This window comes from Haliotis rubra, unplaced genomic scaffold (assembly GCF_003918875.1).
Source record: "Haliotis rubra isolate DU_JTF1 unplaced genomic scaffold, ASM391887v1 Scf164, whole genome shotgun sequence".
Taxonomy (NCBI): domain Eukaryota; kingdom Metazoa; phylum Mollusca; class Gastropoda; order Lepetellida; family Haliotidae; genus Haliotis; species Haliotis rubra.
Genome location: NW_025765603.1, coordinates 1,357,348 through 1,377,830, shown reverse-complemented (window position 1 = coordinate 1,377,830; position 20,483 = coordinate 1,357,348). Strand labels below are relative to the sequence as shown.

At 38.2% G+C, this 20,483-nt stretch overlaps 1 protein-coding gene across 1 annotated transcript in view; it reads right to left on the bottom strand.

The window, feature by feature from the left end:
* Positions 1-20,483, bottom strand: part of LOC124271894 (membrane metallo-endopeptidase-like 1) — a 93,708-nt gene that overhangs the window by 23,494 nt on the left and 49,731 nt on the right. Inside the window, 2 exon segments of the mRNA XM_046707061.1 lie at positions 10,187-10,323; positions 14,289-14,433. Of these exon segments, the coding sequence (XP_046563017.1) occupies positions 10,187-10,323; positions 14,289-14,433 (282 nt within the window).

The window sequence follows — 20,483 nt, the reverse complement described above, 5'->3', positions numbered from 1 at the left end:
TTGAACTGATAAATCAGGTGTGAGTATATGCAACAAAACACTTTCCACGCCCATAGGAAATCTCTAAAAGCAGAGTTGATTGTATAATTTTGACTATCACTATCAGTTATTGACGATATCAGGGGTTTGTGAAAAGCTGAGACTATCCTGCCCCATTGGTTGCACCCATTGTAAACAAATGCAAAGGTTTGTCAATTGCTCACCTAAAAAAATTCATGAACATATTCTACATGCCAAAAAAGGGAATTACACTGAACATCATTTTTGTCACAGATTCGTCAATTTCATGCACAAGCATCATTCAGTTATTGCTAAACTTTTTCAATATTTTAACTTACATTAAAAATATATTTTGCAGTAGTTTTTTAACTTTTGCCATACAGTTGCTGCCATCTGTATGTAACAATACTACCTGCCAGAGTGTCTGCTCTGAAGAGCCATAGAAGCATATCGCTACAATATCCACAAAACTGATTCTACCAAACCATCAACAGGAATGTCCACCAAAATGAATCTACAACACCATCAACAGGAATGTCCACCAAACGTATTCTACCAAACCATCAACTAAAATGTCCACCAAAATGAATCTACAACACCATCAACAGGAATGTCCACCAAACGTATTCTACCAAACCATCAACTAGAATGTCCACCTATATGAATTTACAACACCATCAACTGGAATGTCCACCAAACGTATTCTACCAAACCATCAACTAGAATGTCCACCAATATGAATTTACAACACCATCAACTGGAATGTCCACCAAACGTATTCTACCAAACCATCAACTAGAATGTCCACCAATATGAATTTACAACACCATCAACTGGAATGTCCACCAAAATGAATCTACAACACCATCAACTGAAATGTCCACCAAAATGATTCTACCAAACCATCAACTGGAATGTCCACCAAAATGAATCTACAACACCATCAACAGGAATGTCCACCAAACGTATTCTACCAAACCATCAACTAGAATGTCCACCAATATGAATTTACAACACCATCAACTGGAATGTCCACCAAACGTATTCTACCAAACCATCAACTAGAATGTCCACCAATATGAATTTACAACACCATCAACTGGAATGTCCACCAAACGTATTCTACCAAACCATCAACTAGAATGTCCACCAATATGAATTTACAACACCATCAACTGGAATGTCCACCAAACGTATTCTACCAAACCATCAACTAGAATGTCCACCAATATGAATTTACAACACCATCAACTGGAATGTCCACCAAAATGAATCTACAACACCATCAACTGAAATGTCCACCAAAATGATTCTACCAAACCATCAACTGGAATGTCCACCAAAATGATTCTACAACACCATCAACTGGAATGTCCACCAAAATGAATCTACAACACCATCAACTGAAATGTCCACCAAAATGATTCTAGCAAACCATCAACTGGAATGTCCACCAAAATGATTCTACAACACCATCAACTGAAATGTCCACCAAAATGAATCTACAACACCATCAACTGAAATGTCCACCAAAATGATTCTACCAAACCATCAACTGGAATGTCCACCAATATGAATCTACCAAACCATCAACTAGAATGTCCACAAAATGAATCTACAACACCATCAACTTTTATGTCCTCCAAAATGATTCTACAACACCATCAACTGGAATGTCCACCAATAATAATCTACCAAACCATCAACTAGAATGTCCACAAAATGAATCTACAACACCATCAACTTTTATGTCCTCCGAAATGATTCTACAACACCATCAACTGGAATGTCCACCAATAATAATCTACCAAACCATCAACTAGAATGTCCACCAATATGAATTTACAACATCATCAACTCTAATGTCCACCAAAATGATTCTACCAAACCATCAACTGGAATGTCCACCAATAATAGTCTACCAAACCATCAACTAGAATGTCCACAAAATGAATCTACAACACCATCAACTTTTATGTCCACCAAACTGATTCTACCAAAGCATCAACTTTTATGTCCACCAAACTGATTCAACCAAACCATCAACTAGAATGTCCACCAATATGAATTTACAACATCATCAACGCTAATGTCCACCAAAATGATTCTACATCACCATCAACTGGAATGTCCACCAATATGAATTTACAACATCATCAACTCTAATGACCATCTAACTGATTCTACCAAACCATCAACTAGAATGTCCACCAATATGAATTTACAACATCATCAACTCTAATGTCCATCTAACTGATTCTACCAAACCATCAACTAGAATGTCCACCTAACTGATTCTACAAAACCATCAATTGACTGTCTACCAAAATGATTCTACCAAACCATCAACTAGAATGTCCACCTAACTGATTCTACAAAACCATCAATTGACTGTCTACCAAAATGATTCCACCAAACCATCAACTAGAATGTCCACCTAACTGATTCTACAAAACCATCAATTGAATGTCTACCAAAATGATTCTACCAAACCATCAACTAGAATGTCCATCTCACTGATTCTACAAAACCATCAATTGACTGTCTACCAAAATGATTCTACCAAACCATCAACTAGAATGTCCACCTAACTGATTCTATCTAACCATCAATTGACTGTCTACCAAAATGAATCTACCAAACCATCAACTAGAATGTCCACCAAAATGATTCTACCAAACCATCAACTAGAATGTCCACCAAAATAATTCTACCAAACCATCAACTAGAATGTCCACCAAAATGATTCTACCAAATCATCAACTAGAATGTCCACCAAAATAATTCTACCAAACCATCAACTTTTATGTCCACCGAAATGATTCTACCAAACCATCAACTGGGAAATCTGCCAATATGAATCTACCAAACCATCAACTAGAATGTCCACCAAACTGATTCTACCAAACCATCAACAGGAATGTCCACCAAAATGATTCTACCCAACCATCAACTTTTATGTCCACCAAACTGATTCAACCCAACCATCAACTAGAATGTCCACCAAAATGAATCTACAACACCATCAATTTGAATGTCCACCAAACTGATTCTACCAAACCATCAACTTTTATGTCCACCAAAATGATTCTACCAAACCATCAACTGGATTGTCCACCAAACTGATTCAACCCAACCATCAACTTTTATGTCCACCAAACTGATTCAACCCAACCATCAACTTTTATGTCCACCAAAATGATTCTACCCAACCATCAACTTTTATGTCCACCAAACTGATTCAACCCAACCATCAACTAGAATGTCCACCAAAATGAATCTACAACACCATCAATTTGAATGTCCACCAAACTGATTCTACCAAACCATCAACTTTTATGTCTACCAAACTGATTCTACCAAACCATCAACAGGAATGTCCACCAAAATGATTCTACCAAACCATCAACTGGAATTAATGTCCACCAAAATGATTCTACCAAACCATCAACTGGAATTAATGTCCACCAAAATAAATCTACAACCAATCTGCTCCCAAACATGTTTGAAAACATATACCATCCTGTTAGAAATATATTTGTCAACTTGGTATAGTTGATGTTAATAAATAATGTAAAATGATTCACTGTAGGTACAAAAATTTATTGCATCTTTTAAAGTACTAACTTAAAATGTTGTGTTAAGTTAATATCCCAGCCTCCACGGAATATATTCCACTGAAATCAAATTAAGGACCACTAATTACACTAGTTAGGCTTCAATGAACCTCTCTTGCTCCCAAACTGTGCCAAACAAGGTCCACATACGAGTAAGGTGTCCGTAACATAAATCCATCCTTGTCCACAAACTGGGGTAATTACTTCCCAGAAAATCAGGTTTCACTGAACAAATGATAAAATGTAAACAATTCCCTGAACACAATGCAAGCTTAATCTGAAACCATGAAGCATACATTCTGTAGAGGTCAAGAGTTGATTTACTCAGAAACTTTTAAAAGGTCAGAGATTGCTTTATCAATAGACAGGAGTGATAATGACACTGATCCATATAAACCACGAGGACAAAAACTTCCTCAGCATACAGAGCACACAACTGTCTCTCATGGATCCCCGAAAAAAAAACACGCTCCAAGTTTGAGCTCCACAACGGCTGACATTTTGAAAGAAACCAATATCGGGGAAATCACATGTGGTTCTAATAAAAACAACTGAAGATGATCAATTTGTTATCATGTAGAAAAATGAAACAAGGAAATAAAGGTCATGTTTTCTTAGAAGATGAGTTGTTTGCTAGACAATGTAAGTTCTCTTCTCAAAACTCTTACTGTCAAGTGCAGTATCATGAGCCAAGAATCAGTAGTTAATATAATATTTTCTGTGCATTTGTAAATTTGTATAGAGTAAAAATTTGCTACCTAACATGTTAAGTCTGAAAACAATGTATAATGTTTAGACATTTGAGAAAATAAATATTTTATTTTTAACAATAAATTTTAAGACTTACTGCGGTAATTAATGTTAAATATTAAGAATTATGTCTTGTACTGACAATTAATACACATCATCTGATAGATTTACAGGTACTATGCAGTTGTTGAAGATGAAAGAAAAATCTTTTCAAGATCAGTGTTTACCATATGCAAGAGTGAACATACATATGTGGATAAATTCATACATTCTTACCTTGTAAAAGAAATCGGAGACAGTTCGTACCAAATTCTACAACTATGAAGCACAGAAACCAAATTTACCCAACTCCTTGTTAAACTACTGGTACCAATGACTAAAGGAAGTGCCGGCTGTCAGCTGGTTGTATCGGCCATGAAACACGATCATCGTACGTCATGCACACCTTAACACTATCAACACCAAAGGGTGTGTCGGTCCGAATACAAGCAGTCTATATTTTGTTTATGAATATCTCAATTTTTATTTCAGATATTTTTCAGATATTTCATTATGAAATATATGACTATCATACTTTCAGTGCAAATTACGTAACAAGGAACAAGATCTTGTAGAATTGTACTCCGACTTATTCATCTACTGCTGGTTAATGGGTTAAACCTTATGAAACAGTCCTACCGGTACTCAAGTAATGAGAACCAACCTGTTGTACCATACATACACCAATAAACTACCTGCACCCATTATATATTACACATTACCTGTGCAGAAACTAACATTACCAGAAAGATTTTAAAGATGGAGTGTAATAACTTCAATGTTTTTTAAACACATGCAGTTTTTCTGTTCTCAGAGCTGATTAGTTTGAGAGTTAAGACATCACAATACGTCATTATTAAGAACAATTCAATATGACATCATGCATTGTTCATGATGTCATAGATTGATAAGGATATACTTTATATCATTATGACTTCAGATGGTTAGCTCTGTAGGGGTAACAAGTCCATGTGAAACCGATCTGCCTCCTCCGAGTAGTGGATAGAGCATGTGGATGGAGAACAGAGCCTAGATTTTCGAAGCTCTCTTTGCGCTAAGATAGTCGTAAGTTAATGTTAATGTCTTGCACTTACGACTATCTTATCGCTAAGAGAGCTTCGAAAATCTAGGCCCAGGGACCCTGGCCATAGATACCAAAAGATGATGAAGATGGTATTTGCTACACTGCCTCGGCATGGCGTTACAGGGATGAAACCAGGACTGGTCGGGTTTATGTCATTATGTGTGTAATGTGTCCAAATTGGGTATCCATGTTTAACTGCGTGGTGGTATCTCCATGAACTAGCACTTTTAAGTCCACATAAGTTACATTGATATAAGCAGCCACACACACATGCTTGTCAATATAGGATTGACAAATGATGAACACAACATCACCCATCACCTCATCTCACCCTACCTCGGGTCACCTACCCCACCTTGTAAAGCTGTATTGGATCTGACAAATACAGCTTTGACATGCTTGAAAATAACTTGATTAGGGTGTGTGGTTGGCAAGCTGGCTAACACCAGGCTAGTGATCCAGCAGGCATGAGGTGCCGGGATCGAGCCCACCTGTGACCAGGTGTAAAAACCTTGGAGTCAACTTTGTGTGCAGACTCTTTCATTGTTGTCACAACCCCTAGTGTACAGTACACAACCCTGTGCACTAAAAAGAACCTACTAATCCATTTGTATATGGCCAGATGGTGGCCACATGAACACCTTGTTGCGGGTACAGCAACGTGCAGTAAACTTGGACAAATTATTGTGACTATGTGTCCCAGTCCACCCAGCTGTGAATGGGAACCTTGTAAGGATGTGAAAGCCGCAATAACTTGGTGCACCTTGTGGCAGCAAGAGTTGTATTCTCCCCAGGGAGTTGAGATTGATAATAAGATGTGCCGTTGAGATTGACATTCAATGATCAAGGGAAAAACAACAACTAGCGCCTTGAGTATGCACTAGTGCATGGATATGTGCGCTATATAAATATCCAATAATAAAATAAATAATAAAATTAGCCTGGTGGTTCTTAGACTGAAAATGCAGCTTGCATGATGCATCGATGTGTCTGTGGGTGCATTTATTGCAAGGACTACAGTAGATGATCTCACCTTATCCCCATATGTGCGTGGTATTGTCTAGCAAGAAAACAACATTAGCTTCAAACAGGTGATAGTGTGTGCGCTGGCTGGCTGCCAGCCTACCTGCCATTGAGCAATGGATTCAAGATTAATTGGCTGAAGGGATATCGGTAAAACATGATGCTGGTGATTCAGTGAGGGGTCACTGTTTGTCTAGTACTCTGTTGCATAGGATTCCAAAGTTGGTCATTTAAACTAAAATGATTTTGTATTGCATATGTAATCTTGATTTTTTTTATAATTGTGTTAGTTTTTGTGATTGTAATGAATCAAGTCGAACATATCAATTTGGACCACATTGTTGTTTTTTTTAATCCAGTAGTAGTCCTATTGTAGTTACACTTTCCATACTCCCCAGGGAGGTGAGATTGGAGTTTAAAGTTATACTGTTCCTTTGATGAAGGTTATAACTTTGAAGCACAAAGGGTTTCTGTGGCAGCCTGTTAAGCCTTTCATTTTTCACAAGTTCCTGTTTTATTCCCCAGCTGGGTCATTGTGTTAAGCTATTTCTGGTGTTCACTGCTGTGATATTGCTGGATTATTACAATAAGGGCCATCAAATCAAAACAGCTCACTTCCTCACTCACATACTCACTCATATTTGGACATCACTCATTCACTCACTCACTCACTCACTCACTCACTCACTCACTCACTCACTCACTCACTCACTCACTCACTCACTCACTCATTGACAAAGAAATTGCCAAAGAGGGATCCTTTACTGGAGGTCTGTATGTACAAAATTAAACCATTAAGTTGATATTTTTCTTGTGTCACTGTGAGTGAATATTGTTTTATGCCCGGTCAGCAATTTTGAAACTATATAATGTAAAATTTGGAGTTGCAAGGCAGATGGTTCAGTGTTTTAATTGTTTTAATAAATTATACTTTGCAATGCAGGTTAATATCAACAGAAATCAGAAGTTCCATATTATATTGTGCACAAGTGAAAGATTAATTTACATTCATTTAAAGAGAGCATGACACAGCCAGGGTTTGACTGAATGAGCAACCATGCATGTAGCTTGAGCATGATGACACACATCAGGTAGTGTCCATCAGATCCTCATTATTCAGCCCTTCCAGCAGGGTGTACTTACACCAACGGTACCAAGACGACAGACACTACAGACATGAGCAACCATTCATGTAGCTTGAGCATGATGACTCACATCAGGTAGTGTCCATCAGATCCTCATTATTCAGCCCTTCCAGGCAGGGTGTACTTACACCAACGGTACCAAGACGACACACTACAGACATGAGCAACCATTCATGTAGCTTGAGCATGATGACACACATCATGTAGTGTCCATCAGATCCTCATTATTCAGCCCTTCCAGGCAGGGTGTACTTACACCAACGGTACCAAGACGACAGATACTACAGACATGAGCAACCATTAATGTAGCTTGAGCATGATGACACACATCAGGTAGTGTCCAGGCAGAGTGTACTTACACCAATGGTACCAAGACAACTGACACTGCAGACATGAGCAAATATCTGTGACACACATCAGGCAGGACATTTTGCCCATCCAATCCCCTTTGGTCAGACCTTAAGTGCAGTATGTACTGTGGACCTGGTAGTATGTTAAATAGTGAGTGAATGACTTTAGTTTTATGCCACACTCAGCAACATTACAGCTACATAGTGGCGGTCTGTAAATAATTGAGTCTAGACCACACAATCAAGTGATCAACGTCATGAGCATCGATTTATGCAATTGGGATATGATGACATGTGTCAACCAAGTCAGCAAGCATGGATTGCTGAAGATCAATTCTAACCCGGATCTTCACGGGTCTAATAAATAGCTTAGTGGTGTATATTCCAGCTGAGTGCTGGCTGTGAGAAGCGCATGATGCTGACATTTCGTCAAGGCATTGATAGCCTGCTACATGTACGACCATGTGCCAGATTAATATATACATGTCTATTTTGGTTGTTATCCAGGTATTCATGATACCAGACACATAGTCTCAGATGTTTCTCTGGATAAAACAGAAATAGATATAGACAATGGGTGAAGATGACCGGGAAACTTGGATTTATTGCTATGGTGATGGATATTTGTATTTTTGTGCACATATCACTTTCAGAAATTTGTAAAGGTGGTATATAAGATTTAAATTTTGCCATTTTTTAATCCTTTTCATATTGACCAATCTATGTGGCATTTAAAAACCTATTTTTAATCTTTTTCCTATTGACCAAATCTATATAAGGTTTAAAAACCCAATTTTTAATCCTTTTCATTATGATAAAATTTTAAAATCTGACATTTGTTACCCATTCCTATGAATCGGTGGTAAACAAAAGTGCCCTTCCTCCTCAGCACTGATATGAATAATGGAATATAGAAGAAATGTCTGTGAATAACCTTTACCAACATGAACAACCAAGATGATATGCAAAAAAAACCAAGACCAATCAGATCTAATGACCATCAAATGGACCTGAAACGCACACCAAAGGCTAAAAGGTCAAAGAATGGCAGATTGCACAGCAATTTGTATGGCATTCTATTTTTATGTTAGTACAGACATGCTTTAGATCAGATCAGAGGAAGGCTGTTACTTGTGTTACAACTCTTGAAACATGTACAGTCTTTGTAGGTTGCATAGTCTAATTTGGAATTTCCAGCATGGAGAAGGGAAGTTTGGGAAAAAATAAAAGGTGATTTTGATTAATCACCTGTGAGGCTATGCCATATTAGGTAATTTTAAATCTACAGTCTTTGTGTTGTGATTTCTGTTTAGATATTATATTATTTATAAGGTGGGCATGGTTGAATTACTTTCATGATGTATTCTAGACCAGGGATGAGACCTTGGTTCAATTTCATGATTTATATTAATATTGGAAGTTATATGGAAGTGAATAGAACTGCATATACGGTAGGTGATTCTATATAATATATATACTATCCCAAAAAAGAAAAGCATAGGCCAGAAATCTGTTGCGAAAATATTGTATTTTCAAACATGTATAACTCGTCCACAAATAGACTTTAGAACATTAATTTTTACATCAGTTTAGAAGAAGGGCATGTCTATACAACCAAGTGGATAATTTTAGATAACGGAGACGATGAGCGTGATGGTGATAACGTAGCACGGTCCTGATGTCGGGTCTCCTGGTTCTCAGTCCAATCTCTCTCAACCTGTTTCGTACAGTTTGACCGGATATCCTCCGAAGTCCAGGCACCCTGGCTGCTGTGCTATCCCCCGTGGCAGTACGATCACGCAAATGTAGTACCCAGATGTACTGATGTTGGTCTACATTGGTGACTCAAGGTCTGCCTGTACGGGGACGGTCATTTATCATACCTGATTGGTTGTAACAAGCTGCAAGCCGTGATATCTTGCTCAGACTAACATTCAGACGTCTAGCAACAAACGATTGGTAATCTCAAGCATGTATTCTCATGCCATTGCCTTGTCTCCAGTACAGCAGAAGGGATACATCAATACAGGCAATGTATTTTGTTATTTTTGTTAAGGAATAATGGTTTAGAGTTTTTACAGGCGAACAATAGTAACCCTGACTTCCTTTGAGTAGTGTATTTCATTACACGCTGTGTACAGTGGAGTATCACTAGGGGAGCACATGCACAGTACTTACCATTTGTGGCGACGATGACAACAATGAGGACAACGATGATGACAGCGAGGATGAGACTTAGGATGAGGAAGAGCACCTCCATGCGAGTCCACCCTCCCAACCATGTTGGCTTCCACTTGCCAGACGCCTGGGGGGTGCTGTAACAGACGGACACATGCAGCAGACGTCATCTTTAGTAGGTAAACCAACTGCTTTAATATTTCAGGTAGCCTCACTGCAGCTTAAAAAACTCCGAACCGAAATGCTATTAGATGCAAGAGGTCTAAACTGCTTGGACGTGAGAATTTCAAACATGTAGGTTTTTATCCATTCCATACCAAAATGCTTTGAAACTGTGCATTTGATTTATTTTAAGATATTGCAAAATGTTTACAATAATTAGATTGTTTTTTGATATCAATACATGAGATAATCAACGGCAACAATGTCATCAAATTCAGTAAGCCCATTTGATTTAACGTTCTATTTTATTAGCTCATGTCAGTTAGCATTTTTAATTGTTTTAGCCCATGTCAGTAAATGTTTTATGGGACATTTTATGCTTTTTAGTTCATGTGAAATAATATTTTTTTAATATCAATGGACTGGGAAAAAATAATATATTTCTAAAGCTTTCATTTGAGTTTCAAGATGTTTGACATGAGAGACTGGTTGATGAAAGTATGACATGATATTCTCCATGCAAAAATTAGTTTCAACTGAGCTGTAAACCTAATTTGAGTGAACATTTGTAGGTCAAACTTAGACACATTCATCATTAATTTAAGATGACCTTTCATTTCTATGACAAACAGTTATACATCATCTAGGTTTTACTGCATGAGGCCCGAGCTGTATTGATGATACAGAGCTGGTAGAGAGCATGTCAACTTACCATAATTACTCAAATTATACATTTTCCTTTTCAATAAGACACAATTTATTTATTTTTTTCCTTCATTTTTTTAAAGTTGTCTCCCTTAGGTGTTCCAGTAACCAAAGATCATAATTGTTATCTGGTTCACTTTGAGTTTGTTTCTGCATTTGTCAGCTCTAAACCTGCACTCATCAGCTCATGGAGGTAGTGGGGTAGCCTAGTGGTTAAAGCGTTTGCTTGTCACGCCAAATACCCGGGTTAGAATCCCCACATGGGTACAATGTGTGAAGCCCATTTCTGGTGTCCCTTGCTGTGATATTGCTTGTATGTTGCTAAAAGTGGTGTTAAACTCAACTCACTTACTCACTCACTCATCAGCTCACAGGTTACAACAAAATGGTGAACTGCTTAATGGAAGCGCCATGTATGCCTTCCTCCCACATAAAATTTCATGCTCTGATAGAAATAAAATACTGTAGTAAGCAGCACTCACAAACATTTGGGGAAATATTGACATGTTTTAGTTTCAAATATTTTACTTTTAAAGCTTATTCATAAGACAAGTGTTATGCTCTCTAAATATGTTGTTTAACCAAGAATTTTATCATTTGTCAGTCTGTGGGTAGAACTTCTTTGAGTGGCATTTTAGAAGTTGGGAAGTACAATACAGAACAAACTTTATGGATAACTTCTTTTTATTCGTGAGTGTGATGTTTCGATGCAGATTCTTGTGCAATTGTCCTGCTTGAGTGAGTGAGTATGGTTTTACGCCGCCGCTTTTAGCAATATTCCAGCAATATCACAGCGGGGGACACCAGAAATGGGCTTCACACATTGTACCTTTGTGGGGAATCCAACCCGGGTCTTCAGCATGTCGAGCAGACGCTTTAACATTAGTGTACCCCATCGCCCCTCCTGCTTGACAACGGTACAAGAATCTGTATCGAAATGTCGCACTCACGAATAAAAAGAAGTTGTTATCCATAAAGTTTGTTCTATATCTGTGGGTAGAGCTGGGATTAATTTTAGTGAGTGAGTGAGTGAGTTAGGCAGCGGTCTGTATTAATCGAGTCTGAACCAGACAATTCAGTGATCAACAGCATGAGCATCGATCTATGCAAGTGTGATACAATGACATGTGTCAACCAAGACAGTGAGCCTGACTACCCAATCCCGTTTGTCACCTCTTACGACAAGCATGGGTTACTGAAGACCAATTCTAATCAGGATCTTCACAATTTGGGATTAATTTAATAATATTATATGGCCTCAATAAGAAAGTTATTTTGTCCTCAAAATCACTCACAAAAAGAGGTTCACTGGACAAACTCAGTGTTCTTAAAAATGTGTTGTAAAAAAGGTATTGTGGGTCCTTCTTTGAAAGAAAACATTACTCATTTGAAAAATGGAAAAAATTCTGTCTAAAACAAACCCACCAGGCATCATGGAGTACAGAGTTCCTGGTCTCTGATGAACTTCAAGCTCTTACAATGCTGTCTGAGATTGGGAGACAGGAGCCAGGGTCAAGTTGGAGAGGTCAATATTGATAGTGTCAATCCCCCTACTTGACATTTGGAAGATACTTACAAGTAACTGATTACCTGACATTGAGGAATAATCACCACACCACGTCAGAAAACGGAAGATTGATTGGATAGAGGTGTTCTTTATTCCACACTGTGATTAGCCTAATGTTTCTCATTAAAAGGGGGTTGGGTTTGGTTTTTTTAGAATGTGAAGAAATCATTCCATAGAGATTCTGTGCAGTCAGAGTATTAGTCATCAGCTAAATTTTTACATTTTTATTATCTACATTTTTATGAGCTTTATTTTCATTATCTACAGCAACGCGAAAACCTAAAATATGCAAATAATTTACAACACTTTCATATTACGTAGCACATCAGATTTTAAAACATTTGGAATCAGTTGACATTCATAGGGTATGGGAGGCCCAGTGGTTATCATTCAGCAGTAAAATATACTAAGCAGAGTTACCTCCCTTAGCCATGACAGGATCTGCTGATAATTTATTTGAAAGCCAGATTTGCTTAAATAGTAGTAGTCAACAGGAAAGCCAGGAGTGCTACATGTCTTTTGTTTGCCAACATTGTGAAGCCCTCAAAAAACAGGTATGATGCATAAACACAATACAGCTGAATCTGGATTCAAACACATGGTCATTGGTACCTGGCACACATGTAAGGGTAGGAACAGTTCGGACTGGGCCATCCACACACCCTCATGCATTCCAGTCTCCACCATTTTTTGTGTTGCCTTATGTAAAGGAGTGAGAGAGTATGGTTTAATGCCGCCTTCAGCACTATTCCAGCAATATCATAGCGCTTCACATTTGGGCTTCACATATTTTACCCATGTGGGAATCAAACCTTGGTCTTCGACATGATGAGTGAATGTTTTAACCATTAGGCTACCCGACCACCCACTTATGTAAAGCAGGAACAACTTCAAGCTCATAAAGTAGGTCATATTTGTTACCTTGTTGAACATGGAGACTAGAAGCAGGTACTTTGTTTTAAGCATCAATAATGTATGGAAGTAAAGCATGGGCTCTCATCGATCCTTGATCATGGTGTTACGGGCTCATTCAGTCATGCCATATTGCATACTAGTAGGCTTCATCCCTGCTTGAGTATGTACAAACTGCCGTCATATAGCTGAAATACTGCTGAGCGCCATGGTAAACAACAACCAACCAAACAAACAAACAAACAAATCACCCCTGCTCTTTGATTTGGGTGTACAAGCCATGGAGGTCTTTAGTGTGAGATTTAATACTTTTGATTAATGGGTTGTTTTGTTGGGTATATTGCGTATAAAGTTTAGTCTATGTTTTTTAAGTGGCAGTTTTATGTTGGTTGTTTGTTTTTTGAGCAATGGAACTGTATTCTGTAGTACATTAAGAGGGAGATGGTCCTAATAAACACTGTGGGTCCTTTTCACAACTGCATTAGAAACCAAATATTGTCACAAAAATAAATGAAGCAGTTACTCTGTCTGCCAATGGGCTGTGGAGTAGCCTAGTGGTTAAAGTGTTCGCTCATCATGCTGAAGACCCGGGTTTGATTCCCCACATGGGTACAATGTGTGAAGAAGTTTTCTGGTGTCCTGGATGTGATATTCCTGGAACATTGCTAAAAGCAGCGTAAAACTGAACTCACTCACTCACTGTCAGCCTAGACCTAGTGACCTAGTGACCTATTGACCTGTGACCTGGTGACCTACCCAGCATATGCCACCTGGGTCCTTCCTTCCTCTGCTGTAACGTAATTGGCCTGGCCATTCATCTGGGTGGGGGGAAACTGGGGGGACCCGTTGACACTGGCAGCCATGGAGTCCTGGCCTGTTGTTGGCAACAACTCAATACGTTCTGTAACAGAAATAGTACAATACAGTTATCATGGTGAGATTATTTGAAAATGTTCTGTAACACATGGTATACAGTGTAGGTGTCTTGGTGCCATTTCATATGTACTGTAATACACATGATATAATAAAGTTGCCCTGCCAAGATAGCATCAGTACTTTCCGTAACAAAATATACAATGCAGCTGCCATGGTGGCATCTACTTAATAAGTTCTGAAACATAAAGTAGAAAAAGAAGTTGCCGTGGTGACATCTACTTAATATGTTCTGCAAAACAAAGTAGAAAAAGAAGTTGCCATGGTGACATCTACTTAATATGTTCTGCAAAACAAAGTAGAAAAAGAAGTTGCCATGGTGACATCTACTTAATATGTTATGCAAAACAAAGTAGAAAAAGAAGTTGCCATGGTGACATCAGCTATTATGCTCCAAAACAAATTTTTCAAAATTGTTCTGTGAAAACTGAGCCCACCTCTATACTATAAACTAGTAAGACCTCAGTGTTATGCCCTGAGGAATCTTCTTTGCGTATAAATGGAACTGGTTATGGCATCTTGCGACTATTAAATAGAATAATGTTTTGTTCCACCATTTAGGAACAGCTTGGAGTCCTGTACACCTTTTGTTTGGGGTAAAGTAAAGAAAACAAATTCTGTGTAGTAAAGACCATCTAGTAATTTCAAAGTGCCACAAATTACTTGGCAGAGTTGTGGCCCTTTGCTGAAAAGGATCCTCATAGATAGTTTAAAACGTAGATTTTCGCCATGTATATTTCAATACACAAATGCACACTTACAATAGGCAATGTGATCTAAGAGTGATATAAATCTTAACAGTTATTAGTGATGCGTACCTTTACAAAATGTCCTAAATCGACAAGTGGTCTCCATAGTGCCTCAACTAAAATTGACCTGAAGCCGGACAGTGTTGTACACTGACCCAGCTTTCGAAGTAGACGGACTTGCCGATGCAATACATCAGGGAAGATGAATGGAGAATGTCACTCTCCACTAACTTGTCCACATAACTAGCCTTTCCTCGTTATCTGTCATCAGTTAGTAGGTGAGATGGGTGTTATTTCACTTGATATATAACAGTATGAATTTGTGTAACACACCTAATTTATTACTGCTCAAATGTGTTTAGACAATGATAGGATATTATTATCCTGGTCACTGGAGCAGTGTGTGCTTGGTATTTATTCTCATCTCCCTGGGGAACATACAACTTAAGCAGCCTCTGAGGCACAAGAACATTCACATCACAATATCCTCCTCCTACCGGGCACCCATTCACTGCTAGGTGAACAGAGGCATATTGGTTGGTTTGTGTTTAATACCACACTCAGCAATATTCCATATATATGGCGTCAGTCTGTAAATAATAAGTCTGAACCAGACAATCCAGTGATCAACAGCATGAGCATCGATCTACGCAATTGTCAACTAATGTGTCAACTAAGCCAGCAAGCCTGACCACTCGATCCCGTTAGTTGCCTCCTACAGCAAGCATGGTTGCTGAAGACCCGGAATTAATACCCAGATCTTCACGGGTTCACTAGCTGTAGAAGACTCCGCTAGCTCTACATGTCATGGGCGGATCCAGGAATTTTGAAAGGGAGGGTTCAGGGGGTTAAAAACACCTGAACCCCCCTTGGCTCTGCCAACGCAAAAAAAAATAATTTCAATGTGGTCTTAAGTCATTTTCAAAACGGGGAGTGGGGGTCGAACCCCCCTGAACCCATAATACTGTGAGAACATGTCACCCCATCTGACTATTCCCCATGACGAACTTCATTGCAGACAAACTTTATGGATAACAACTTCCTTTATTTTGTGAGTGCGTCAAACAAGAATGTCATAACCAAATAACAATATCGAAACATCACACTCACGAGATAAAGTTGTTATACATAAAGTTTGTCTATATTGTACTTCCTAACTTCTAAAATGCTACTTAAAGAAGTTTGCTATCTTCACCTGATTTGTGATCTAAGTGCTGTACTGTAACAATATCTTGGGACTCCAGGAATGACTTCACACAGTGTATTTATGGAGGGAGTCAAATCGCTGGTATTGGTTTCTATTACAAGGGGTAAGCGCAGTATTTGGAACAGTGTGGTACGTGATGAGTGTTAACTTCAACCAATCCAACATGTTCTCTGTGTTTCATTTAATGTGCATAACCCCTTGTAATAGAAACCAATAATAGCGATTTGAAACTATGATCGATTGTGAAACAACGTTTATCCTAAGTTGAATAAAATTCTGAGATTTAAATGTTCAGTTGGTAAGGTAAAATTATGAGGATTTGCAATCGTAATTTCACTATATTTGATTTACTTTTTGCTTAAAGTGAAATTCATTTGTACATTTTCACTGCAAACAGACGTTAGTGAACTGGGCTTTTAACCCTACTGCCCTAAGATACACAGTCCTGAAGCAGATAAGGACAAAACTTTATGGATATACAAATTCTTTATTTGGATGATGCGACGTTTCGATACAGATGCTTGTATCGTTGTCAAGCAAGTTGTCAAGGATACTTCTTTGACAATGATACAAGAATCTGTATCGAAACGTCGCATCATCCAAATAAAGAATTTGTACATCCATAAAATTTTGTCCTTATCTGATTCTCCAACTTCTAAACATGCCACTCAAAGAAGATGTCCTGAAGCAGTAGTGAAACTAGCTTATTTGGCAAGACTGTGAGTGAGTGTAGTTTTACACCGCTTTTAGCAATATAATGGCAGGAGACACCGGAATGGGTTTCACACAGTGTACCTATGTCACATGGTAACAAATGCTTTAACCACGATGCTACCCCAACATTACAAGACAATGAGGCTTAATAACCCATGGTCACATTGGGATTAGCTTCTGCCAGTAACTGCAAGTGTAATGAAGTAAAGTGTAGACATTAAGATGGCACAACTAGAATGTAGTTTAACCTTTTGGAATATATATAACATTGAACATGGTGGTTGTCCTGAATTGGATGAAAGGGCTAGACAAAGGCTATTTGACACAAAACCCACTTTTTCTGCTAAATCAGTCTTACTTGAAACTTTAAAGAAATCATAAAGACTGCCATTTGCTTGAAAAGCATTTCATTTTTAATACATGTGCGTATTTACCTTATCAATTATGTTTGGTTGTTTTAGGTACTAGTGTAGCTTGGAATAAGTAGCATTTTGGCAAACAAATACTGGCCCTCAAACTTTTACTGCTTTACTGCTTGTTTTAGTCAAGGAAATGATATATTATTTGTTATTCATAAAAGTAATTACCAGGCAATCATATAAAACTGACGTACAAAAGAAAGTATACACCCAGTATTTTGGGACTATGGTCTAAGAAACAACACAAACATAACTATTTTTAAAAGTGCACTATTTTAACTTCCATGATACAAACATTGTTGTGTATGTTTTTTGACAAAACACCCCAGATATCCCTTAGAGTATAGGACATGGGATATCATGTCGTTTGGAAAATAATCCCAAAGCACAAGGTGTATACTTTCTTTTGTACGTCAGTTTAGCATAGCTTTAAACCACAATTATCTATTTTCTGTGTCATTTCTGAGTTGGTGGATCTATATTTATTAATAAAAAATCTAATTGGTATTCATGACATTTATGAGTAAATAAAAACACTAACTATAACATCTACTTTATTGGACTGACGATGTTTCGATGTACATTCTTAAATCTACATTTAAATGTCACTAATGCAATAATCCAGAAGTTGCAGACCATAAAATTGTGCTTTTCCTTACTCACTCTGAAACTTCTGACTTGAAGGTGGTGTTATATTCCAAAACTTTTTTTTTCACTGTCACATTTGGACATGTACCCACTCACTGTTTCATGATGGCTTGTAATACAAATCATGGTTTTTTGGTACCTACTACTGGTATAGAAAACATAGACTATCAGTAATACTTACAGATCACAAACTAAATATTTCATCAATGGACTTAAATTTTAATTCAAAGAAAAATGCATTGCTATTACAGCATAGTTTCTTAAAGGACAGATGTTAGAGTTGTTAAGTTGTCTAGAATACCAATGAAAGAAGACTTTTATTGAATGTATTTTAATTATTTTTACCAATTTAACCCAAAAGATATTTAGGAAAAGACAAATGTTTATTTCAATGACTTATTATGGTTTAGTGGGGTAGACCAGTGGTTAGAGTGGTCACTCATCATGCTGAAGACCTGGGTTCAATTCCCCACATAAGTGTGAACCTATTTCTGGTGTCCCCGCTGTTATATTGCTAAAAGCGGCGCGTAAACTATGCTCCAACGCTCACTCACTCACTCACTCTTGTAATTGGTACAATGTCTGAAGCCCATTTCTAGTGCCCACATGGTGGCATTAAAGGCATATTGCTAAATGCAGACAAAACAACTCTACTACCACTACTTCCTAATTTGTAACTGTCTATTGAAGCATTCATATAATGCCTGACTACCATGGCATCAGTGTGCATAGTGGACAGTAAGACCCGCCGCTCCTCCCAGCCATCAGGGACATTTACTCGGCTAATGTAGAAGGAAGGGTCAATAAGCTAGTCTCTCTGTGTAAACATACAGAGAGTTGTTAGCCTGGCCCCAGGGGAGTACAGACCTTTTATAGTAGGCCCACATACGCCTTGTAATATTTATTGGGGATAAATATAGAAGAGAGTAGTGTTTCAATGTGAAATATGATTATTCTTGCAGAAGCTTTGCTGCATTTGTGTCTAAGTGCTTTTCATCTCCACGGAAACACCAGATTCCTTAGATTAAATTGCATCATCTGCAGAAGAAATTTGATGAATTCTGTGCTTCATTGTCGAGCTTGAAGATCTTTAGAATTAACATTCCTGAAACTTGAAATTGAACTGTATGATCTGGATCATTTTGTACATTTTCCACTGAAAATGTTTTTGCTACTTGGCAGTTTGTAGATGTGTTGGAATGGGATTATATCTTACGTGTGAATTGTTGCACATAGTGTACGGTTTCCTGCATATTGGTGTGCTTGTACCAGTCCAGATAGCCTTGCTCCAATTCTGTACTGAATGCTAGACCCATGGATGTAAAGTACATCTATCCTTGAAGAGGCAAGTCTAGATAAGTGGACCACTAGCCTTGCTCCAAGGCTGTACTGAATGCTAGACCCATGGATGTATAGTAATTTTATCCTTAAAGAGGCAAGTCTAGATAAGTGGACCACTATCCTTGCTCAAAGGCTGTAAGGAATGCTAAGCCCATGGATGTATAGTAATTCTATCTTTAAAGTGGCAAGTCTAGATAAGTGGACCACTAGCCTTGCTCCAAGGCTGTACTGAATGCTGAGCCCATGGATGTATAGTAATTCTATCCTTAAAGAGGCAAGTCTAGGTAAGTGGACCACTGGCCTTGCTCCAAGGCTGTACTGAATGCTAGGCCCATGGATGTATAGTAATTCTATCCTTTAAAGAGGCAAGTCTAGATAAGTGGACCACAAGTCTTGCTCAAAGGCTGTACTGAATGCTAACCCCTTGGATGTATAGTAATTCTATCCTTTAAAGAGGCAAGTTTAGATAAGTGGACCACTAGCCTTGCTGCAAGGCTGTACAGAATGCTAGGCCCATGGATGTATAGTAATTCTATCCTTAAAGAAGCAAGTCTAGATAAGTGGACCACAAGTCTTGCTCAAAGGCTGTACGGAATGCTAAGCCCATGGATGTATAGTAATTCTATCCTTTAAAGAGGCAAGTCTAGATAAGTGGACCACTAGCCTTGCTCCAAGGCTGTACAGAATGCTAGGCCCATGGATGTATAGTAATTCTATCCTTAAAGAGGCAAGTCTAGATAAATGGACCACTAGCCTTGCTCCAAGGCTGTACGGAATGCTTGGCCCATGGATGTATAGTAATTCTATCCTTAAAGAGGCAAGTCTAGATAAGTGGACCACTAGCCTTGCTCAAAGGCTGTAAGGAGTGCTAAGCCCATGGATGTATAGTAATTCTATCCTTAAAGTGGCAAGTCTAGATAAGTGGACCACTAGCCTTGCT